Source organism: Lactuca saligna, chromosome 6 (genome assembly GCF_052625555.1).
Source record: "Lactuca saligna cultivar CGN05327 chromosome 6, ASM5262555v1, whole genome shotgun sequence".
In the NCBI taxonomy this organism is placed as follows: domain Eukaryota; kingdom Viridiplantae; phylum Streptophyta; class Magnoliopsida; order Asterales; family Asteraceae; genus Lactuca; species Lactuca saligna.
In genome coordinates this window covers 59,021,415-59,048,092 of record NC_136422.1, presented here as the reverse complement: position 1 = coordinate 59,048,092, position 26,678 = coordinate 59,021,415, and the positions used below count along the sequence as shown (strand labels likewise).

Sequence of the window (26,678 nt, the reverse complement as noted above, 5' to 3'; positions counted from 1 at the left end):
ATCAGATTCAATAAGGTTATCCGTTTATGCCTAAATAAAGAATGCATTGAGTTTTTTTGTCAATTTAAGTAATCATGTTTCTGGTTTTAAACAAAACATTGCGAAATTACGACATGTATAAATTTGTAACAAATTGAAGATGGTTGCATAAACTACTAAACTAGTAAGAAGGCTGTTTTGTTTTAAAAATTAATGTTGCCTATAACATTTCTAAGATAGATAGTGTAGGGAATAGATATGGGAATCTTTGGCTAATACCGTATTAGTCTTACTTGTAACTCTAGCCTCTTGGTGTTCTAATAATAAAAAGTCTAGCCGTTAAAAAAAAGTTTGTAACTCTAGCTTCTTGCTGTTCTAACAATAGTCTAGCCGTTAGAAAAAAATGTTCAACAATTTAGAGCAAAAGGTTTATTAGTGATCCGTTATCTTATTATTACTATGCCTCCAAATAAGGTATTCTCTTCAAGTAGCCCAAAGCTTCCAATCTTATTCAAACTGAAATCAAACATCCATATACGAACAGTAAAAGAAAACCCCTTAAAGTCTCGTGGCCTTCAATCCCCTTTAAACTCCCTTTCTTCCATGACAATTTTCATTAGTCTTTTCTTTTCCTAAAAACGATTTAGAAAACCCCTTAGGAAGTGTCGTGGCCTTCAATCCCCTTTAAACTCCCTTTCTTCGATCACAATTTTCATTAGTCTTTTATTGTTGTTTTTTACTCTCTCTCTCTCTCTCTCTCTCTCTCTCTCTCTCTCTCTCTCTCTCTCTCTCTCTCTCTCTATCTCTCTCTCACACACACACACACACAACCTAGCACTCACACACAACCTAGCACTCACACAAACTAACACATGGGCACTTTGGTTGGACATGTTGCACCAGGGTCTGTTTTTCTTTTCGTCGGATTATGGCACCTTGTTAACCATATCAAACTCCATGTTCAAAACCCCAAAGCCTTCCATTTCTCCCCATGGGTGCCCACCACAAGGATAAGGTATTTGGAACTTTACTACATCATGGTAAGTTGTTCTCTGGCCATTGTTATGGAGATATTTGTTTTACCAGATCATCACCATCCGTTTGACACAGATGGCACCATTCCTTCCAACCATATGCAGAACATGGAACACTTGTTCATTTTTTTGATGTTTATAATCTACGCTGGCTTTGCCATACTACTTGACAAGTTTCAACCCAAAGCGCAATACGAGTTGACACAGTTGCTTTTAGGTATTGCGTTTGGGCACCAACTCCTCATCACCCACCTTCACTCAACTGGAAACATGGGTATCCAAGGACAGTACCATATGCTTCTACAAATATTAATTCTTATCTCTTTCATTAGTACACTTATGGCCATTGGCTACCAGAAAAGCTTCATAGTTAGTTTCATAAGGTCCATTAGTATGTTCTTCCAGGGTCTTTGGCTCATGGTTATGGGTTTCATGCTTTGGACTAAAAGTTTGATTCCAAAAGGTTGTTTCTTGAACCTGGAACAGGGTCACCATGTAGTTCGGTGCAATGGAGAAGAAGCAGTAGAACGCGCCAAGTCGTTAGTGAATATTCAATTTAGCTGGTATCTACTTTTGGTGACGATTTTTGCTATCTCACTTTACTTGGCCATGACTAAAATCTACGATAAACAAGTTGAGTACCAATCACTAGTAAGGTACGATGAAGAACACGCAGATGAAGACATTGAGACTCAAAGTAAAACAAGCAAAGTCGACGAATCACATAGCTTTCTTCAAATGGAGAAATCTTTTGCTCCTCTCGACATGGAATTGTAGATAAATATAAAGTGATGAAAAGAAACTCATAATTGGTGAGTTTTGATAAAAATAGCTTCTATATATTTCACTACAATTTACATACAATTTATAGAGACCACAATAATTTATTTGAGGAACCTATTTTATATGTATGCATTATTTATAGTTTACATTCTACCAATCCATTAAATTAAGGGTACTCCTAAAATTAACATAGTCATTAAGGATGCAAAGAAGTCAAGATACTCGAGATCGGGTCGTTGAAAACTCAATTCAAAACTGATTTTAATCGAGTCCGAACCAAGCTTGAGCTTAGTATTAAGCTTGGGTATTAAACCAGCTCAAGCTTGAGCCTATGTCACTAAGCTGGATTAGGCACGCAAACGTAAATGAGTCTATATATAATATAAATTATTATTATTTTTATATATTAAAATAAAAAATATTTGGGTAATTTGGGATTTATTAGTAAATGAGCTTCTTAATGAGTTTGAACCGAACTTAAGCTTATTTAGGCATGTTAGCAAAAAACGAGTCAGGCACAAGCCCGAGCTAAGCTTGTATAATTCTTTACGAGCCCGGACCGAGCTCAATACAAGGGAGCTCGAATCGAACCAAGCTCGACCTCGAGCTCGAGCCTCATATGACTTAAATGAGTCCAGGCTGAACCAGGTCAAGCTCGTGTTCGACTTGCCCCGTTTACACCCATAATAGTAATCAAGTTCACAACTGAAGATTAGGGACTCATGTTGACACCTGTTGAGTTCGAAATTTGTTGCAACAAGAGATATATTAGTGCGGTATCTTGTATTTATAATAGGTGCTTTGAGTTCCATATGTTATATCTATGGAATGATACTTACGAATGCTGTTATGCTCCTAATTCATGGTGTATGTCAGTCCGAGTTGTTTGTTAGTCTTTCAAGTAGACTTGTCTTAAGTGATCATAATTCGTTGCGTAAAACATACCATATGTTTATTCGTCCTACAAATAGATGTTTGTATATAATGTTTAAGTACAAAGTCTTTTTTATTCTGGTTTCAAAGAGATTTATTAATATTCAATGAAAGGGCACAAACTATTATATTTGTTTTGATTTGTTGAATTTTGGTTACGCTCGTAAGATTTGTCATGGATTGTTATAGAAAAATAATTGTTATTAGAGTAGAAATCATCCAATCGTCTGAATTTAAATTTCGTTTTGTAGTGTTTTGATATGGTTTGAGTCAATATTATATTTGTTTCTTCCTAATCAATTTTCATTATAATTTTTAATTAAATCATTGTTGTTAATCATTTGTATCCAATCTCAACAGTCAAGCTATTCTCAATTACACAAAAAAATAAATAAATAAATAAATAAATCTCAAATACTCGTGCACCACTTCTTTTTCCATATTAATATAAAGATTGGTGTGAACGCATGGAAGACTATCTTTATAGTATAGATATAGGTGTTTGGCACACAATCAAAAAGGATTATTTAGTCCATATGTTAAAGGTCGTTTTAGTTGAAAAACTATTGAACCTACTACTATTGCAAACAAGAAGAAAATTCAAATGATAAGAAGTGTTTGAGGGAATTAAGATATATAATTCTTCATATATTATGGTTCGTTTGAAAGAGCACAAAACGGCTCAAACAATGTGTTTCTTACTTACAAAGAATTGTATGAAGGCACTAAAAATAAGGAGATCATGGTGACAAATATCATTTGTGAATTTCAATAAAAAAGGTGATGAAACGTTGTGTGAAGTCTATAAAAGGTATTGTGTATTCATTTATAAACTTGAAAAGTATGAGATTATTCGGAATCAACATGAAATGAACAAAAAATTTATCGGATTACTCTAGAAAGAATGGAAGTACATTTTATTTTTGTGAAAATCCATGAGAATGTCAATTCTTAATCGTTAAATGAGTTGTAGGTTGTTTTAAAAGCATATGAAGATGATGTCAATGGGTTTTAATACATCTATACACACTAGATTTGCACATCAAAATAATCAAACTATCCTATGCATATCTGCAACCTCAGAATTTATGTTTTACTAATTATAGAAAATTACTTTTAAAACTATTAATATACAAAGAAATACATAATTACTAGCCTACTTTGTAGCTTGATCTTGTTCTTCTTGAACCCTTCATCCTTCTTGATCTTCTTGATATAACCATGTCGGTTGGATGAGCAGATCCAATCCAGAATCCCTCTAGTGGAATGACACCCAATACTTTAAAGATATAACTAAAAAATCTAAAAGAGTGGATGATCTTACAAATCCTAAAAAGCTTTGGAAGTCTTGCCATGAGGAGAGAAAGCAAGAAATTAGGAAAAAATCAAGTCAATGAACAAAGAAGAATGAAATCCTTAGCATCTTTTTATAGCCTTGGCTCCTTATCCAAGTTTCATCACCCATCCCACATCACATGGAGTGAATTTCAAATTTTATTTCCCATAACATGTGGGATTGAGATAAATTTCAAATTCCCTTATGTATTTTGAAACATTCTAATTATTCAATCACTTAACTAGTTAATAATCAAACCTTAGAATTAATTAATCACCAATTAATTTATTAAACATAATAAATTAATAAACTAATTTTCTTCTTAATTATAATTTTTTTTTAATTTCTCATTTTCCATGGGAGGCACCCAAAATGATCATGTTACTATTTAGAAATATTACTATTTAGTTAATAACCATGAACACTCTTTCAACACCCTCTCACTTGGAAAAGTCATAAAATATATCACGTTAAATAGTTCTCAAATTATCAATATGGAATTATTCATCCAATGATACTACCGAACTCTGAATTAATCATAATTTTAAACCTTAGATAAGTAATTAGTTATTATTTTGTTCTAGATATATTTATGAACCCGAGACATGGATAAAGGTAAATGCTAATGTTTAAAATTATGCTTCCCGATAAAGATTTGTCACGAATAAATCATAATACTAAATTGAACAAATCAATTTCAGTCAACGCTCGACCAAACACTTTAGATGTCAACACCAAGTCACCTAACAATCGATAGATATCACTTCTCCTGTTAAGACAGAAGGAACAAACAAACATTGACTACATAGTTTTTGTCAGCTCACCAACTCATACGTGGAGATACCCTTTATTACGACCAGTTTTGGATAGTATTGGAGCAGAGGAATCCCCAACATATTTGTAAGGTAAAACACCATTTACAAATCTCAGTTTGAAGAATAATAGATATTATCATATTAGAATTACTCATGATTTGATCCATGAAGTAATTTCTAAGTGCGGGTTGTTCTAATAGTTAAATACATATCAATTACTCACACGTGTTTGGCCAATCTCCATGCTATTTCCAAACTCTATCGACAATCAACCAATGATCTTATGATAGTATTAAATCACTACTTCCTTCCATAAGCATGATCGATTATGTAGGTTTGAGTAAATTAAAATTTGGAAAGTGGATTCCAAACATGTAAAATAACAACACTTTAATATGCTAATTGAAATGATGGATCTTCATCATATATTAAGATCCCCACTTAATAATTTTCAATTGAAATTAAGGCATATATTACTTAACTTCTCAAATTTAAATCAAACTAAAGTAAGTGTGCTCAAGCTAATTCTTTTGCAAAACTAATGTTACTTGACTTTGTCTGACCGTCAGAATTGGTCATAGCATTGACTTAGGGAGTGGATCAACAAGGCTATCTTCAAATATGACTCTGTTGGCTATAATGTCTTCTCATTTGACCAACCATCAAATGTGATGGTACATACTGAGTAATTTTCATGTGAGCTTGTAGGCCTTCGGATCCGTACATTGTAACACCCATAAAATTCGAGCCAATTTAAAACATTTTAATTCACTCAAATACCATTAAGTTCATACATTTGTTTTCAAAATAGTTTAAACATCAGAGTATTCCCCAGAACCATATCACATAAATCATAAAACATGAGGAGCGGTATAATTACACCTTCGCCTTGCCACGATCTCCTGAAGTACCTGAAACAATACATTGAACTGTAAGCACGAAAGCTTAGTGAGTTACCCCAAAAATACCAACCACACATAAACATACTAATATCATATCACAAATAGAACAACCATGCACATCGGGTCTACTGTTTTACTGGTCCGCCCGCACCGGGGCTTCAGTACACCTGGTCCACCCTCCGAGTCTAGCCATGTACATCGAGTCTATAGTGTGATTGGTCCGTCCGTACCAGTCCTTAAATCCACCTGGTCCAGTCTCTGAGTCTACAGTATGACTGGCCCGCCCACACCGGGCCTTCAGTCGGCCTGGTCGACTGTAACATACACGTTTTAAAATCGTGTTTTGTAATGAATAAAATTGTGAAATATTACGTAAAATTCATTGTTCAGTTCTAACAGATGGTTTTTAGTAGAAATAAAGTAAAACTATGTTTAGAATCACTCAGAAAATATTGGAAGTCTTATGAGATTCAAATTAAAAACCAAATAGTGAAATTTAGCGAAAATATGAAATTTTAAATAAGTAAAATTTTATTATTTGATGTTGTAGAGAATCTCGTTAGAAATTTGTAGGCGAAAACCTCGTCAAAATCCGAGTTATAACGAAGAAGTTATGATCAACCGAAGATCCGCGACAAAACCGGCACGGCGCCGAATGACGTAAAAAGTGAGTTTTTGATAAACTACTTTTTAGCCTTAGTAATTTAAATGAAAGTCGTAGTATTCGTTAAACCGAGAAATTCGATAAAAAAACGCTAAAATCTTACTTCGTATGAGGAAGTTCTGATTTTTCAAAGTTTCAACTTAGTAGTAGACAGCTAAAAACTCGAATTTTAGATCGAGCGATATTTTACCGATACATCCTAAACGAGAATCGAAGGTCTCTTCATATGTATTACAATGGTAAAAAGTCTGACGAAAACGGATGTCGGATGAAGAAGTTATGAAATTTTAACGGATTTTCTTGTTCCGGTCTGTTAAAAATAATAATATTAAAATTAAACTCAAAATTAGCCAATGAAATCTAAATGAAAGTTGTAGAGCGTAATTTTAGCTACGCGTGCATATAAAGAACGTCCAAAAACGGAGCTCGTATGCGAAAGTTATGGATTTTAGAAGTTTGGGGCACATTTTCTGAGAAATTCGCATGAATAGTACTAGCCTCGCGAGATCTCGCCTCGTGTCCGACACGCGTCACGATTCGGTTCGCCCAGAGCGTCGGTTCCTCGCATGTCTGACGCGTGCTGCTTCCGGATTCGGCCGATGTCGCGACCAGTAGTCTTCCGACGCGCGTTTCGCACCTGCCCCTCGCTGATGATGCCACCGAGCTGCTTCGCAAGCAGCTCCGTCACCCTTCCGTCCGAGCCTCGCTGGAGCCTTGTGCATCCGCCGCGTGTCCTCGCTGAGTCACCTTCTCGGTCGTACCCTCGCCTATAGATTGGAGGGTGCGAACCCTCCCGGCTAAAATGAGAAAATTTCCATTTTTCACCCCTAAATCCATATATTCACTATTTTGACTTTTCCCGAAGCCCTGGTATCATTTTTAAAGCCCGAAACACGTCCCGAGACCCCCGAGAAGCCCGGAAAATTTTAACTTTTCGGTTTTGAAGCCCTACCTTCGCAGAGCCCGGTTTTCAAACAAACTCCTGGTTTTCAACATAGAAAGGCATATTTAAAGCTGAAGTGTTGTCCAAATTACTATTTTAACCCCCGGTTAACTTAAGGTGAGTTTAATATATAGGAACAATTGTATGTTATGTGTTATATGTGCTATGTGCTTTTCAATATTATCATTCTGAGTTATTTTCTCGTGTTATTCGCTATGTTTATAGCAATTGTAATACCTTTGACCATGTGATCAGTGAAAGGACTTAGATTCACATTGGTACTGGTACGTAGCCTCTGGCCATGTAGAGCATGTCTCCATAAGAGAATTACTTCTATTCTATGGCATTGGCATATGGTTAGACAGGACTATAAGCCTGAAATCTAACAAGATGTTAATCAGAAATTGCATGTCTTCTATGCCAATTGGGCCAAAGCTTTATGATGTATATCAAGAATTGAAAAGAATATCTTTGAATAATGTCTTTGATTGATATGAACGCTTGTTACATGATCTCACATACATCCTCTTGTTCCTCTTTTCCTTGCCACATTGAAGTATATATATATATGGCATAACATTATATTGTATCTATTTTTGAACTCACTAAGCGTCACCGCTCACCCTATCAATGTTTAACAATTGCAGGTGATAAATAAATAGTATGTTTACATACTATTGAAAGATGTATAATAGTTTGTAATAGTACTTTTGTACTACTTTTTATGTTTGTATAAATTACAATATCCTAGGTAGTTATGTAATATATATAACACTTTATAATAGAAGGTTTGTATCCAATAGTTTGTAAATCCTTTATATCAATGTAACATATTGCTTTTATGAATATGCAAATAGCATGTTTTGGAGTAATGATAATGTGAAATATGAAAGTTTGGGTCTTTCAAAAATACGAAAGTTGGGGTCTTTCAACCATGGTATCAGAGCAGTAGTTTAAGCGAACTAAATTCCATGGATTGGTATTTAGACTTAAACTATAAGAAGTTCAATATATGAACTTAATCATTGTAAGTATAGGGATACAAACCATAGGAAATATATAAGTAAAAGTATTAGGTAGTAGTAAACCCTAATATTCTAAAATACTATCTTACTCCGTATTTCAGATCAATGGCTGAACAAGTAAGTAGCCATACCCCTAATGTTGGTGGAGATCCTCAACCCGAGGAAGTGAATACTCCAATATCTCCTCGTGAGGAGTGACTTTTAGGTAAACTTACCGGTGTTATTAGACAAACTCTCGAAGAACACAAAAAGAATGATGATAAAGGAAAAGAGAAAGTCACTGGAGAATCTTGAAGCGGGAAATTGAAGCGTCCCTCGTTCAAAGATTTCAAGAGTAGTGGTGCTACACAGTTTTCTGGTGTCCTTAATCCTATAATCATTCTAACTTGGATTCAGAACATCGAGAAAGTATTTCGTGTTTATCATGTGGATGATGAAGACAAGGCTATTTATGCTTCTGCAATGCTCATTGGAGAAGCTTTAGTCTGGTGGGAAGCAACATATGAAGCTCTGGATGGATGTGACCAGGAGAACTTATCTTGGGAATTGTTCAAGACTCGTGTGCTAGAAAAGTATTGTCCTCTAGATATGAGGAGAAGTTTGGAGAAGGAATTCCTCGAGCTTAAACAAGGAGGAATGACTGTGAATGAGTATGAAACTCAATTTAATCAAAGAGCAAGGTTTGCTACGAAGTATATTCCAACTGAAGACGAGAAAATTCAGTTATTCATTGAAGGACTACAACACGAAATCCATGATTTCGTTGTCAACCGGGATGTTTTGTCATTTGATAAAGCCGTTGAGTATGCTCGAAGGCGTGAGCATGACTTAGAAATATGTGGTGCTACTCTTACTATTCCAAAGCATCCATGTACTGAAAGAACTACTCCTGCTTCCACTATTCCACCAGCTCAATCTATTCGAACTGATCCTAGCAAGCAAGCACAATCTCAGAGTGCTTTTCGTGGCCGTGGTAGGGCACAATCTTTTTCTATTCAATCACCATCATGTCACGTTTGTGGAAGGAATCATCCGGGTCAATGCAAAATAGACAAAGAATCCATTGTCTGTTATGGGTGTGGAGAAACAGGTCATATCAAGCCAGCTTGCCCAGGGAAGGATGTGACTTGTTATGCATGTGGTATTACTGGCCACAAGAAGCGTTTTTGCCCTACTCTTACTAGCCAAGTGACGGGAAGTCAAGCTTCTGTTCAACAACCAGCGAGAACTCAAGTCCCTGTCCAACAACCAAAGAGTAGTCCAGCTAAAAAGGAGGAGGTGCCAAAAGCTAAGGGTCGTGCATTCCAGATTACCGCAGAGGAACCACGTGAGGACCCAAATGTTGTGACGGGTACATTTCTTGTCAACTCTAGACCTGCTCACATCTTAGTTGATTCTGGTGCTTCAGATTCTTTCGTATCTTATGAATTTGCGCATTCTTTTCAAACTATTTTCTATGCACTTGCGCAACCATTACTGCAGGAAGTATATCATTACTTGCTGATAAAATCTATAGGGATTGTGTCATAGAAATTGAAGGCTATAATTTTCTTGCTAACCTAATCCTTATCTCCTTTCCCAATTTCGATATTGTTCTCGGCATGGATTGGTTATCAAAGAACCATGCAGAACTTTTGTGTTACGAAAAGATGGTACGCATTCCTATTGAAGGGGAAGATCCTATTCATGTCTATGGTGAACAAAGAAACTTAAAAATAATCTCTTTCCTCAAAGCTCGTAAATTCATATCGAAAGGTTGTCCTATCTATCTGGCCTATACAGTTGACATCTCAAGAAAGGAGAATAAAACTGTAAATGATATTCCCATTGTTAACGAATATCCCGATGTTTTCCCCGATGATCTGCTTGGACTTTCTCCGGACAGACAAGTAGAATTCCGAATTGACTTGTGCCCAGTGCTGCTCCGATCGCAAAGACTGCTTATCGTCTTGCACCAGTCGAGATGAAAGAAATGATGATCCAACTGCAGGAATTACTTGACAAAGGCTTTATTCGACCGAGTACCTCTCCCTGGGGTGCTCCAGTATTGTTTGTCAAAAAGAAGGACAGATCGATGCGAATGTGCATTGATTATCGTGAGCTGAATAAGGTGACTATCAAGAACAAGTACCCACTACCTCGCATCGATGATTTATTCGATCAACTTCAGGGTGTTAGCTATTTCTCAAAAATTGATTTGAGATCTGGCTATCATCAGTTGAAAATACAAGAGCAAGATGTACCGAAGACTGCTTTCCGTACTCGTTATGGGCATTTCGAATTCCTTGTCATGCCATTCGGTTTGACAAATGCTCCTACCGTATTCATGGATATGATGAATCGAGTGTGCCGCCTAATGCTCGATAAGTCTGTCATCGTATTCATTGACGATATTGTAATCTATTCCAAGTCTGAAGCCGATCATGCCATTCATATTCGTGAAATCCTAGAACTCCTTCGAAAGGAGAAACTTTATGCTAAATTCTCAAAATGTGAATTTTGGCTCCGTCAAGTTCAATTTCTCGGCCATATTATTTCCAGTAATGGTGTATCTGTAGATCCCATCAAAATCGAAGCCATTCAAAATTGGGAAGTGGCTTGTAATGCTTCTGAAATTCGTAGTTTCTTAGGTCTCGCAGGATATTACCGGAGATTCATTAAAGACTTTTCTCGTATAGCCGTACCCCTCACAAGCCTTACACGGAAGGAAGTGAAGTTCGAATGGGGTGAAGATCAAGAAAAATCTTTCTCAACTCTAAAAGATCTTTTAACTCATGCTCCCATCTTATCACTCCCAGAAGGTGATGATGATTTCTCCATATATAACGATGCTTCAAGATTGGGACTCATTTGTGTGTTGATGCAGCGTGGTAAAGTAATAGCCTATGCCTCAAGACAAATGAAAGATTATGAAAAGAATTATCCCACCCATGATCTTGAACTCGCTGCAGTAGTATTTTCCCTAAAACTTTGGAGACGTTACCTTTTTGGTACGAAATGCCAATTATTCACCGACCACAAGAGTCTCAAGTATATATTTAGTCAGCAAACTCTGAATATGAGACAACAACGAGCCATGGAGCTAATCAAGGACTATGATTGCGAAATCCTGTACCATCCTGGAAAGGCTAATGTGGTTGCAGATGCACTTAGCAGGAAAGTTTATCGTAATAGTATGTGTTATACTATTACTCACACTACGGTGAAGTTCACCATTCTTGATGAACTAGAGAAGTGGCAAGTTGAAGCCTTAAAGACAGAAAATGTAAAGAAGGAAGGAATGATACATTATGTTGATGTGTTACTTGACGATCCACGAGGATTAAAAGTATTTAAGAATCGGCTATGGATTCCAAAGATTGGTGGTTTAAGACAAAAGATTTTAGATGAAGCTCATAAATCTAAGCTATCAATACATCCTAGCACAAGTAAAATGTACTATGATGTAAGAGCTGATTATTGGTGGCCTGGATTAAAGAGAAACATTGGAAGATATGTACAGGAATGCTTAGTATGCTTACAAGTCAAAACAGAACACCAAAAGCCTTACGGAACTCCAAAAAGCCTTAGTATTCCTGTATGGAAGTGGGAAGAGCTGTCCATGGATTTTATTACCAAATTCCCAAAGACTGCTAGAAAGAATGGTAGAATTTAGGTAATCATCGACCATCTGACTAAGAGTGCACATTTTCTCGCTATGCGTGAAACGGCTCCAATGGAGAAATACGCACAGGTATACTTGGATGAAATTATTGCAAGACATGGTGTGCCACTAAAGATCATTTCCGATCGCGATACTCGCTTCACTTCTCAATTTTGGGCGAGTATTCAACGCGAATTAGGATCTCGAGTCGCTCTCAGTACCGCTTATCATCCTCAGACAGATGGTCAGACAGAGAGAACAATCCAGACAGTAGAAGATATGCTTCGTGCATGTGTTTTTGAGTTCGGTGGTAACTGGGATAAATACTTACCGCTTGTCGAATTTTCGTATAATAACAATTACCACACTTCAATCAAAATGCCACCATATGAAGCATTATATGGTCGCAAATGTCGTACGCCATTATGTTGGCGTGATGTAGGACAGAAGATCCTTGGAGGCCCTGAAATGATTCAAGACACCACCGACAAGATTCAAATCGTACGAGAAAGAATGAAAGCAGCCCAGGATCGAAAGAAGTCCTATATGGAAAAGAGAAGATGACCTATAGAATTTCAAGTGGGTGATTTCGTGATGCTGAAGGTATCCCCATGGAAAGGCCTTATGCGATTTGGGAAGAAAGGAAAGTTGAGTCCTAGATTTGTTGGTCCTTTCAAAATCATCCGGAGAATTGGCAAGCAAGCTTACCGCTTAGAATTGCCTGAAGATTTGGTGGGTATTCATGATGTGTTTCATGTAAGTTATCTGCGCAAATGCTTGAGCATCTACGATGAGACCGCTCCATTATCCGAAGTGAAATTGGATAATAAGTTAAGATATGTAGAAGATCCTGATGAAATCGTGAATGAAAGAACAACTAAGCTACGCAATAAAGAAGTACAATTGGTGCTTGTCAAATGGAAACACCATCGTGGCCCAAACTATACTTGGGAGAATAAGAATGAGATAAAAAGCAAAATATCCCCATTTATTTTAATCAATGTAATTTCGGGGATGAAATCTTCAAAAGGAGGAGGTATTTGTAACATACACGTTTTAAAATCGTGTTTTGTAATGAATAAAATTGTGAAATATTACGTAAAATTCAGTGTTCAGTTCTAACAGATGGTTTTTAGTAGAAATAAAGTAAAACTATGTTTAGAATCACTCAGAAAATATTGGAAGTCTTATGAGATTCCAATTAAAAACCAAATAGTGAAATTTAGCGAAAATATGAAATTTTAAATAAGTAAAATTTTATTATTTGATGTTGTAGAGAATCTCGTTAGAAATTTGTAGGCGAAAACCTCGTCAAAATCCGAGTTATAACGAAGAAGTTATGATCAACCGAAGATCCGCGACAAAACCGGCACGGCGCCGAATGACGTAAAAAGTGAGTTTTTTATAAACTACTTTTTAGCCTTAGTAATCTAAATGAAAGTCGTAGTATTCGTTAAACCGAGAAATTCGATAAAAAGAACGCTAAAATCTGACTTCGTATGAGAAAGTTATGATTTTTCAAAGTTTCAACTTAGCAGTAGACAGCTAAAAACTCGAATTTTAGATCGAGCGATATTTTACCAATACATCCTAAACGAGAATCGAAGGTCTCTTCATATGTATTACAACGGTAAAAAGTCTGACAAAAACGGATGTCGGATGAAGAAGTTATGAATTTTTAATGGATTTTCCTGTCCCAGTCTGTTAAAAATAATAATATTAAAATTAAATTTAAAGTTAGCCGATGAAGTCTAAACGAAAGTTGTAGAGCGTAATTTTAGCTACGCGTGCATATAAATAATGTCAAAAATGGAGCTCGTATGCGAAAGTTATGGATTTTAGAAGTTTGGGGCACATTTTCCAAGAAATTCGCATCAATAGTACTAGCCTCGCAAGATCTCGCCTCGTGTCCGACACGTGTCACGATTTGGTTCGCCCAGAGCGTCGGTTCCTCGCATGTCTGACGTGTGTTGCTTCCGGATTCGGCCGATGTCGCGACCAGTAGTCTTCCGACGCGCGTTTCGCACCTGCCCCTCGCTGTTGATGCCACCGTCACCCTTCCGTCCGAGCCTCGCTGGAGCACTGCGCATCCGCCGCGTGTCCTCGCTGAGTCACCTTCTCGGCCGAACCCTCACCTATAGATTGGAGGGTGCGAACCCTCCCGGCTAAAATGAGAAAATTTCCATTTTTCACCCCTAAATCCATATATTCACTATTTTGACTTTTCCCGAAGCCCCAGTATCATTTTTAAAGCCCGCAACACGTCCCGAGACCCCCGAGAAGCCCGGAAAATTTTAACTTTTCGGTTTTGAAGCCCTACCTTCGCAGAGCCCGGTTTTCAAACAAACTCCTGGTTTTCAACATAGAAAGGCATATTTAAAGCTGAAGTGTTGTCCAAATTACTATTTTAACCCCCGGTTAACTTAAGGTGAGTTTAATATATAGGAACAATTGTATGTTATGTGTTATATGTGCTATGTTCTTTTCAATATTATCATTCTGAGTTATTTTCTCGTGTTATTCGCTATGTTTATAGCAATTGTAATACCTTTGACCATGTGATCAGTGAAAGGACTTAGATTCACATTGGTACTGGTACGTAGCCTCTGGCCATGTAGAGCATGTCTCCATAAGAGAATTACTTCTATTCTATGGCATTGGCATATGGTTAGACAGGACTATAAGCCTGAAATCTAACAAGATGTTAATCAGAAATTGCATGTCTTCTATGCCAATTGGGCCAAAGCTTTATTGATGTATATCAAGAATTGAAAAGAATATCTTTGAATAATGTCTTTGATTGATATGAATGCTTGTTACATGATCTCACATACATCTTCTTGTTCCTCTTTGCCTTGCCACATTGAAGTATATATATATGGAATAGCATTATATTGTATCTATTTTTGAACTCACTAAGCGTCACCGCTCACCCTATCAATGTTTAACAATTGCAGGTGATAAATAAATAGTATGTTTACATACTATTGAAAGATGTATAATAGTTTGTAATAGTACTTTTATACTACTTTTTATGTTTGTATAAATTACAATATCCTAGGTAGTTATGTAATATATATAACACTTTGTAATAGAAGGTTTGTATCCAATAGTTTGTAAATCGTTTATATCAATGTAAAATATTGCTTTTATGAATATGCAAATAGCATGTTTTGGAGTAATGATAATGTGAAATATGAAAGTTTGGGTCTTTCAAAAATACGAAAGTTGGGGTCTTTCATCCATTCTCCGAGCCTCGGCACGTCTGGTCTGCCCTCTTGGGGTCTTCAGCCTATCCGCACCGCTCGTTGGGCCTTCGGGATATCCGGTCCGCCCTGGGTATGCTGGCCTACAACACAAAGCAGGACTCGCCTCAACCCAACCCCCGTCAAACAACCATGTGCACATAAACCAATTAATCACATAACAAATCCTTAACCAGACAATCAGTCTAATAGATCACATAACATATCAACATCCTAACGAGGATTCCGACCTAACCAGTCACTAGTATAACATTACCTTATATACCGGGTACCGAACTTAACCGGGTCACTAACATAACACCATCCTAAATATCAGGATGCAGATCTAGCATATCAATAACATAATAAACAATACCCGGATTTCCATCCGATATAGGGTTGGCCTTGGTGCCATAGACCCTATCGATATAGTGAGGATAAGTCACCTGCAATTGCCGACTGGAAAGATAAGACCAAGCTGCTCCGACTACCGACACGATCTTCACCACAGAACACTACCAAAGAACCAATTCCAAAAATACCCAAAATTACCAAAATACCCTTGGAAGTCAAACTGGTCAACCCTCGGTCCAAGTCAAAGTCCTCAGTCAAAGTCAACCTTCCTGGTTGACCCTACTCGCTTAGTTAACCAGTTGACTTGTCGAGTTCTTATGCTCAGAAACTCCCATGCCACGACTCAACTCGCTGAGTCGCCCCAAGACTAGTCGAGTCCAACAAGCTCTGAGTCCCTTCCTGCTCAACTCACAGGGTCATCCCTCGACTCACCGATTCACAACTCAACTAGAAAAGGTTAGGATTCCACGACCAGACTCGTTGAGTTCAAGAATAGACTTGCCGAGTCCAAGGCAATCTTCAACAGAATCGCCGAGTTGTTCTTCTAACTCGCCGAGTCCATGCGCATATTCACACAACTCGTCGAGTGCACCTATGTGACTCGTTGAGTCTCTTCAGTTCTCATTCCAAACAGAGGCTTTTCAAGCCATGCAGGGACTCCAATCCATATATCCACTCTTCTACAGCCTAACCCTCACATAAAGTTGCAAACTTTACGTGAAAGCAAGGAGATATAAGCCCAAAACACTTCTAGGGCTAGGGTTTAAGACAAAGGGCTTCACCAATGACTCTAAGACAGGAACTTTGTGACCTTTTGGGCCATCACAAGTCTAGATCTGAAGTAGCAGCTTCAGATCTAAGCCTGAAACTCATGATAAATCCTAATCAAGCTAGTGGATTCCAAATCAACCACAATTCATGAAATAAAAAGGAAGTAGCTTAAGGTAATGTCCTCTTACCTTAGAGATGAGTCTAAACTGATGTAGACTTCAGATCCACAAGCTCTCTTGATGCTATCCTTAAATTCCTCCAACTTCTCTTCACCAATTTCTACTTCCAAGCTTCAATCTTCTTAATAATGGAGTCTCTCATGATTTAGGGTTTCTCTGGAACACTTAGGGGAAGATAGAGGCTGAAATGAAGACATATTATTCTTTAAATAGAGTGCAAACCCTAGGAATTAGGGTTTCTTATTCCAGCACGGACTCATCGAGTGCAGCCTCCGACTCGGCGAGTCCAATCACTTAACATGTGCCCAACACACACTTAGACTCGACGAGTTGCAGCTCCTACTCGTCGAGTCCCTCTTTTCCAAGCTTACATTTTTACCTACTGAACTTTTGATTTTGACTTCGGATGTTACAATTGAGGTAAGTTCACCCAAGAGTCAATATAGAATGATATTTCTAGATAATATTTGACCCTAATGGGTCACACTAACAATAACTTGATGCAAATATACTATTTATAAGAATCTAATCCTTGATAAATATATATAATTCTTGTAATTACTTGGAAATTATTTATTTCATGGAAATATTAATTGTAGATGTTAAGTACCAAAACATATCATAATATATCATAAGTTATGATTTATTATGTCATGTACATCTTTTTAGATAAAAAGGGGTTTTTGTCTTATATGGATTTATATATTTTACATGTTATAAAATTAGAAGAGTTTTTTATAGAAAAACTAACTTCTTCTTTTTATAAAATATTCAAGGAGACCATAAAAAAGAAAGAATACTTGCTTTTGATTAATTTATTCAACACACCATGCTCTTAGAAAGATGGCTAGTTGATTTGATAAAGCAAGGATCTTAAAGTGCTAAGACCCATGGGATATAGACTAAAGTAAGGACTTCAAAGAACTACTTTTATCCCCTTTTTCACAAGTGAAAAGCCTGAAATTTTAAGTTTCTCATCGTATTCTCTCTAGTTTTGTCTCTTAAAGTTTTAAGATCAAAAGTAAGATGAATTTTAATACTTTACTTAAACTCTCCTCCAGAAGAAAAGCTTTGTTTTGTTCGGAAAGGCCTAAGAGTGTTATTATTACAAGAAGACTACCATCTTATCAAGTTGGCTAAATGTTGGTGGATACTTCTACAGAGCTTCTTCCTTGCAGCTTAAAGTCATCTTAATCAACTTCCTAATTGTCAAAAGGAACCAAAGTCTACAAAGGTTGTAATGCTTTCCTTTTATGGTTGTTATAATCTTTTGAAGTCTTGCAAAAACGATCTTTTGGTCACAATAAAACTAGTTTTATTTTGATCAAATCTTAAGTTTTCCGTTGCTGTGCTTATGTTTTTGAAACAATTTTTGAATAAAAAACCCAACAAATTGTATCATAGCCATTTTGGCAAGATTCGTTAGATTCTTTGTTAAGTTGATTAAATATTTGTTTCTAAAAAACAAGGATGTTTTTCTCTTTGCAACAAACATCCATACATATTTTATATAAGAACTTGTAAAATGTTTATAATTGTGATTTCACGACCAAAAGTTAACAAACGTCTTTTAATCATGAAAGTTGTCTTAGAAAAACAAAGAATTGTTTTATATCGTTTTGAGTATATAAATATGTATGATGTGCATACACTAGCCAAGGACCTTTGTGCTATTATTTGTGTTGATTTGTTGAAAAATTGGTTGTAATATTTATTTTTTTCATATGGTATGTAATAATAAAATAGATTAGTTTTCATGATTTATTTTTGTACGTAATAGATTAGTTTTTAGAAATAATTTTTTATACAAAAATGTAACAAGAAATAAAGATGTATCCAATTTTTTAAGATACAAAGTTAATTTTCGTAACCTTTTAGAGCGCATGGGAAAAGGCAACCTTTCTACAAACTATTGCGAAAAAACCATTGCTGTTGGCAGTTTCCCTTGGAGTTATTGGTCCTTATGCATCACTCTTCGCAACCATTTCTAAAAAGTGTTGTATTGTGCTGAATTTTTTACTTTCAAGAGGTCTTTCAACTTTTTGCAAGCAATCAGTGTTTTCTCAAGCGGGTGCTTCTACAACAAAATTACTATGAAGATATTATGTCCATTGAATTGTCACTTTAAGTGTGGACTTGTCATTTTGTGATGGCTCACAAAATGTCATTAGTTCGTTGATTTATAAACATGTGTTTTTAATATCTTTGTATTGTTTTATATTTATGTTGTCATTATTGTGTTATGGATGTTAAATTAGTTTTTCAAATGCAAAATAATATTTGAGCATAAATAAACACCACAAAGGAGTTTGGATTTAATTAAATTTTTATATTTAACATAAGATAGTAAAATAGTTTTAAAAATAAAACAAGTGTTTTCGTTAAAACTAGTAACCGGTACTTTTTCAGGATTAAAATTATATAAGCGCTCAAATGCCAGACTTAATATTAGCTATTAAAATTTGATCGCGTCAATTTTATAAAACCCGATTTTATAATAGAACATTGTTAAAATGTGATTTTACATAAAGTTTTTTTATTTTTTATTTTTTATTTTTATTTTTTTATTTTTTTTTATAAATATACCATGGTTTATTGGATGAGCACAATAACCATGAATATTATATGTTTTTTTAACTAGAATAATAAACACATCAAAGATCTCTTACAAACCTCAAATTTATGTAATCCATTTTAAAGAACACTTGCACATCTCTTGTATGCACTGTTAGGATAAAGAATACTTAACTGCTTACTGTTGTCTTTTGATGGTCGACGTGTTTTCATTATTTCTATAACCAAATTACATGTCGATTACAGAAGTTTTTAAATTAGATTATTTGATTGGAAATTTTTTGTGATAAAGGATACCTAAGAAAGAGAGTCTCGATGAATATATGGGATCAAACATGTCTAATTAAGTTTTTCATTAGCGATCCCATAAATCTAGGAATTATATAATAAGATATAATTGATAATCGATATCTACCGGGTTGGATTCAAATGAAGGGGTTAAGTGATACCTAACCATTTATTTGTTTTACAACCTAGATCCTAGACTTTGATAATTTTGTTTTGGAAACTAAAAGGGTATTAATTATTAAAGATTATATGTTGAAAATACCAACTGAATTTTGTTAAAATTTTGTAGATGTATAATCTATTCTCATAACCATGAACTATCATTTTCTTTAATGGCTTAATAAAACAATAACATTTAATAGATATAACTTTAATGAATGGGTTCATGTCTTGGGATATAATCTTGTGATAGATGTGAAATCGTTTACACTTGAAGGGCCTAGTCAAAAAACAATTTGCTTTAAGAAATAAACCTAAACATGAACCTAGTAAAGAGATCACTATGATGCTCATGATGCTTCTAACATCACACTAGGAATAGTTATTCCTAACTTCTAGGAACTCTTTGATAATATATATATATATATATATATATATATATATATATATATATATATATATATATATATATATATGGTTAGGTTATTGTATTCTAATTAATTATTATGTGGATTTAGGAATGATTATGGATCAATCATTTTAGTTATTTTAAGAAAGATATTTATCCATATTATTAGATTGAAAAAAATAGAATTAGATCATTTAATTAAAAGAATGGTAAAAATGTACATTTCCATTACTTTCAAATTAGGAAACACAAATTTAAATAAGAAATTTTTCGAATTTTAATGCATTTTTTATTATCTTAATTTTGAATTTTTAATTCTTTAATTAATTCAATTTTAATTCTGTCAGAATGCTATTCTTTTAGAATAATGTTCTATAATACTTTTTTGTTAGAATGTTATTCTATTAGAATATTAATGAAGAATAATAAAATTCTTGAAGCTGAAATTGAATAATAACAACATTCTAATATTTTCATACACATTCGATACATATTTATGATAAGATATATATTTCAACCAGAGTACACATATTGATTAAATGAACTTCTTAAAGAAAGACAACATTATTGAACCATTGCTTGAATAATAATACACTTTATTAAATCCTATGATAAAATACCATATGGTTATAACCAAAGAAGTTTGTATGAGAACCAAAAGAATATTGTCCTTCCTTATTCTGAAAGAATATTTATTGGTCTTCCTCATTCTGACAAAATGCATACCAACACATAGTTCTTCATCTTTGTACATAGTTACTGAAGGCAATTTGATTACTTCTTTGCTTTCCTATGAATTTGAAAAAAACAATTGATAAAAATCAAAACTTTATAATAAAAGAAAAAATAATGAAGAAAGAAAGTTTGGAAATTCAATTACACAAGGTAAATAGGAAATAGTGAAATGTTAAGACAAATCAAGTCAACTTGATGGCATCTGCTTAAAGAACTTGCCTCCCATTGTTATCAAAACAATAATTGGTAGTAAAAAACGTAGCCACAAATAGATGGTCTATTAATAGCTCTCCTCTAGAGAATTCACAAAGCCACATCCACTTTGATTGAAGCTAGCTAGCTCATCAAATGAAGGATACCAACAACTTAGAACTGGTGAAACGTAACATCAACAAAAAAAATGCCAAAGAACATAAATATTGTAAGGTGTTCATACAAAATTATGTCCACTTTTCATCTACGATGTGTAGTTGTTATCAATTTAATTGGGTTATCAAAATTTAATAAAACAATGAATGATTTATATGAATTTCAAAGATGAAAATGAGTCTATATGACCTCCAAAAGTCAATCTAAGACTATTAAAGTAAGCATACCAGCCTGGAACCATACCAAACAAGGCTAAAGAATCTCAACTAATGAAAATTTATTAGGATTGATGAGCCATATCTTGCATTTAACACTTGAAAGAAAGCATCATTAGTAAAAAATCTGTTTCGGCTATATCTTGCATTTAACACTTGAAAGAAAGCATCATTAGGATTGACGAGCGATAAAAGGTTTAAGGGGGATGAATTACACCCAGTGGTGGGATGTGATGAATTCTAGATAAAAATGATAATTGGTGTGATGAATTTGAGATAAAACAAGATTATGAGTGGTAGCAATGGATTTAGTTGATGAATACGCACCACCACTGGATGTCGAAGGTGCTCTAACGAATAAGAAGCAAATAGGCGGAGACCATAAAGACGCCAGGAAAGGACCGATGCCAAAACAAAGAGGTAAAAACAATCGATTCTTCATCCATTAAGAGACTAAGGATCTAAGTTTGTAAAGATATTAAAGACGATGGAGACTAGTGGTGCATTTCAAGCTATGGTTTATATGACGTAGATTGGGATTTAAATAGAAGTTGTACCATATTTTTGGGCATTTTCCATATATACTAAAATTAGTTTTTGTTTTATAAAAATGATTATATATAAAAGTACACAAATACTTTTTCAAAATGATTGGTTCACAATCATTTCTACATCCATACAATACTTATTTAGAATACTTGAACCTCTTTCTCTCTCTCTCTCTCTCTCTCTCTCTCTCTCTATATATATATATATATATATATATATATATATATATATATATATATATATATATATATATATATATATATATACTAGTAGTGGACCCGCGCAATGCGGTGGCGACGAATAGTTTTTTTTTCAGCAAATAGTTTTCATTCGACGGTTGGTTTTTCGATTTATCAGTTTTTTTTGGTTTCGGTCAAGTTCGGGTCGGTTCTTCTTTCGGTACCGAACACATTTAATGGATAGAATATGTTATGGTTGAATCGAACCGGAATCGGTAAGTCGTATTCGGTCTGGTTCTCAGTTTCCCGTTCATTACTTTATCAATTTTCGGTTATATCAGTTTTGATCCATTTTTTGAACCAGTTACATTCGTATTACAAAGCACATGTAATGTATTGATAAATATTAATTATTACGAAAATATATTTATATCCAACATTGTTGTTATAAATTAAAAATAAACATACACAGTTTTTTGTTTAATAAATATACGTTTACATTTGAATGTGTATTATTAAGAAATCAATGAAAATAAGATTGTATTTTGTTGTTAAAGACTTAGTTAGTCATTTATATAAACATTTAGAAATAACTAAATATGAAAAAATGCTTTAAATGTATAAAATTGTCGTATTAGAGTTTTTGAAAACTAATATGAATAAAAAGTTTGAAACTACCATATTTAATTAAACATTTGGTAGGATTAAAGCCTCGAAATAAAGATAAATTGTTAAGTTATAGAAGAAAGTTAATTTTTAGATGTAACACAATTACCATGTTTTTTTTTGCAAAACTTCATCTTTTAAACAGTAATATTCTCATAAATTTATTTTTTAAGCAACTTTTAAACAAAACAATTTCATTTGTCTTGTTGTAGGCGTGTTAACATGTACATGTACATATCTTCAGCAAATTTGTAATCATGATTGGGATGAAAAAAATTGTTCAAATAGTTAAAACCATGCATGACACATGCTTCCATTTTCTTTTTCAAATACCTGAATATTAACAAAGATTTGATAGTTCTTACTTTATAGCCAAAATTCATACTATATTATCTAAAAAAGTTATCATCCAGCAACACATCATAGAAATTACAAATTTAAAAGATAAAAGAAAAAAATAGAACATAATTGTGACCGCATAATACTAAATGTCTAGCTATAAACATGGACTTACTAATATCTTGGAAAAATTTATCATTGAACAAAAAAACAAAACATAGAAATTGTTTGAAAAATGTGCAGCACCACCAATAAGTGGAGATACCATATCATTTGGTGTGTATTTTGGAGCATATACATAACCCAAGGATCTTTCCAATTCAAATCAAATGTACATATATAGCTTTTCCACAATACCACCTATTACATCAAATATTTCCAGAGTTCAAAATGAATGTTGATCAAAATCTCTCAAGGGTAAAAATGTCAATTCCAAAAAAGATGACTTTCTACAGTAATTACAAACATTAGATTGCTAACCAAAGAGAGGACCAGATGCATCAACGTCCACATCAAGGGTAATTTTGTCAATTCTGAAAAAAGTAGGGTTAGTTGCAAAAGCGGAGGTGGGTTGTGATGTCGGAGAGAGTAACAACATAGGCGACATCGGTCGGTAGAAACCACCTCCAATCCATCAGGAATAAAAAAACCTTTCAAATTGACCAATAAAACCAAAAAAAAAAAATCGCTAAAATTAACCTGAAAATTCAGCAAATGCTTGTAAATATGTAGTGTTGGCCTCTTGTTTATGCGAGAGAGAGAGAGAGAGAGAGAGAGAGAGAGAGAGAGAGAGAGAGAGAGAGAGAGAGAGAGAGAGAGAGAGAGAGAGAGAGAGAGAGGGAGGGAGGGAGGGAGGGAGGGAGGGAGGGAGGGAGGGAGAGAGAGAGAGAGAGAGAGAGAGAGAGAGAGAGAGAGAGAGAGAGAGAAAACTTTGTACAAGCATATCAGATATTGAACACGAAATAGCAAAACATGGAAGACTGTCTAGTAAAGATACATTTTAACCCCATGAGATTATCTTGAACCAAAACTTTGTACAACATCAGCCCTTTTCCCTGTTTCCCTGTGGTGGAGTCAGGTCTTCAAATGCTATGTATCCTACAAAGAAAAAACATAAACCACTCATAATCTGGTAAGATAATGAGCAAATAAGATGATTTTAGTTGCTTTATCTTGGCCATATAGCATAAGAACTCTTACTAGGTCAATAAAAACAAACAGATAACTGGTAAAAGGAATTACAAAAAAAAAATTGGCTTCGTACAGCATTTTAAAATAGTGTTGGAACAGAAAGTCTTGACCGAAAAAATAAACAACCCCTTAGATTCATATTGAACAAAGTAGTAAAACAAAAATCTCCATTTTGATTCGTGAATGGAGATGTGGTCTTTTAATTGCTTCATGAGACATGTTGGAAATCGTAGCCCAGTCACACAGAAAAATTTTGTGATGTTATTTAATAAAGGCTAAATTAGTATTCAATAAGCAGGTTTGAATAGAAAGTGCATAAATGAAAGTAGAAAACATACTCATTTATGCTAAAGTTTAGCACCTGTATTGCTCTTTACCAAGATGTATATATCAATGATCAATCTTCATGCTATTTACCGCCATCAGAATTTTTAAACGTGGCCGAGTAAGTCCATCCAAATTGATAGGCTATAAAGTTGGCTTTGCATAAGAACTGTCACTTGTAGTAGTTTTAAGCTTCACTAGGTGAATACTTTGAAGGGTAAAATACAAAAGATAAAAAGAGTTGGAGAAAAACCTTCAAAATTGTTGTCCAAACTGGCAGTCATTTTGAAAAATTGATGCGCTATAATTACTCACCTGCAAAGTATACGGTGAAAAACATAAGAATTAAGACATAAGTTGTATTTCTAGTGAGAAATAAGCACTATTAGTTTTGAAGCTATACATGCATTACAAGAAAGCAAACGATCTTAACCTTGCATAATTCAAACCTGGGTAATTAAACAACAAAAATTTGTAGATTTTGCATATTCGATTACATATGGAAAACTAAAATACAAAAATCTGAACCTGGAAAATCTACCCGTGTTCGTCAAGCCCTAATCACAAAAATAAGAACAAATTAGAGATACATAAGAAATGGAGAAATAAACACATCGTTATGAGAGAGAGAGAGAGACCACTCAAGAACAGTCGAAATCTTAGATATCCTTTTTGGAAGCAGTTCTTAGGGTGACCATGAATTCACGTTGTAAGCTATAAAGTAAATATCACAAAATGTTAACTAATAAGTGTAAATAGGATGAAAAAAATATGTTGACGTAAAGTAGATATTAGGGCAAGCAACCTAAGCAATAGACTCTTAAATACTCTAGCAGCAATATTTTGAGGATTTACAGATAGAGGATCGGTGGTAACGATGGGTGATGCTGGATTATGTTTGGATGATCGCTGATGCGGTGAAGGTCTCGATTCGTTATAGTGGCAACGACGATCAATTTGTTTAGGGTTGTAGAGGATGTGGAATGTATTGGCAGATTCAAATTTTGAAAATATAATGTCTGTGAGATTGTGTTTGTCTTGTTATCATTTAGTACACCAGCCATTAGATTGTAGCAGGTTATCAACGGTGCATTATCATGCCCGGTTGGCAATCTATGTGAGCGATAAAGATAGATAGATAGATTAAACTCTGTATTCTTATTGGTTGATAGAATTTCACATGGATCACCAAAAATTAAATCCTCACCATTCAATATAGATTCGATGGTTCAGATTTCGTCTCCTTGAATTTGAAGATAATTGTCTTAAAACCTATGGGACCCACAAATATGAATGGTTTATATAATGGTACACACACATATATATATATATATATATATATATATATATATATATATATATATATATATATATATATATAAATATAATATAATAGGTTAAGCAGTATTCTAATAAATAAAGTGACATTATTTTTAAACTTGTTGACACAGCGGAATAATGCAACGCTGAAAAGAGCCACTTTGTGTGATTTAAGAAGCCCATGTTTTATGGACTGAACAACTTTAATCCCAAGAAATACAAGAATGCCCACATAGAAGGATCATGTTTTCTTTTGTGGAGAAACATGACACTAGAAAAGAATTGCTCTTCTTATTTGAAAGGAAAGTCTTGAAGAGCATAGTACTTTAGGTATCTACTACATAGAACTCTTACTTTTCATATAACACACAAGTAGTTTCTACTTAAATCTTAATCTAATATTTGGAACTTGCTTGTAGATATTTACAAAAGATTAACTGTAACGTTACATTTTCACAACAAAATTTTTTATTTTTATTTCGGTAAAACTTCCCAATCATAAATCCATTTTACGAAAACCATTTATTCCAAATTAGATTTATAAAAACATAGTGTACTATAATAAACGAGGAATCCACAATAATACTGATGAGTGTGTATAGTCACGCTTTCACCTTCTCACGATCACCGATCGAACCTAAAAAAAATTGGGTAAGCGCAATGCTTATTGAGTTTCACACAAATTTTTCCCCAGAATAGAGCATAAACAAGCTTGCATATTGGGTCCACAGTCGTCAGACTAGATTACCCAGGTA

The 26,678-nt window shown here is 34.4% G+C and overlaps 1 protein-coding gene and 1 long non-coding RNA gene across 7 annotated transcripts; one reads left to right on the top strand and one right to left on the bottom strand.

The window, feature by feature from the left end:
- The first annotated feature begins 473 nt into the window (after window positions 1-473).
- Window positions 474-1,900, top strand: LOC145001811 (uncharacterized). The gene has a single exon (XM_078961157.1). It carries the CDS (start codon window positions 852-854, stop codon window positions 1,788-1,790), a length of 939 nt encoding a protein of 312 aa, XP_078817283.1. The 5' UTR covers window positions 474-851; the 3' UTR covers window positions 1,791-1,900.
- Window positions 1,901-24,018: 22,118 nt separating this feature from the next.
- LOC144999608 (uncharacterized) lies at window positions 24,019-25,657 on the bottom strand. Of its 6 annotated transcripts, none has more exons than XR_013660926.1 (6): window positions 25,409-25,657; window positions 25,242-25,317; window positions 25,007-25,160; window positions 24,857-24,918; window positions 24,618-24,772; window positions 24,019-24,186 (listed from the first exon to the last, which is right to left on the bottom strand). It is a non-coding gene; the product is annotated as an uncharacterized LOC144999608 (long non-coding RNA). The 6 variants fall into 6 exon arrangements; XR_013660923.1 differs by having other exon boundaries at window positions 24,618-24,918; window positions 25,007-25,052; window positions 25,132-25,160; XR_013660928.1 differs by having other exon boundaries at window positions 25,132-25,160.
- Between the last annotated feature and the right edge of the window lie 1,021 nt (window positions 25,658-26,678).

What these genes read in the sequence shown, in the direction of transcription:
- LOC145001811 (XM_078961157.1), top strand. Translation starts at nt 852, where the DNA reads ATGGGCACTTTGGTTGGACATGTTGCACCAGGGTCTGTTTTTCTTTTC.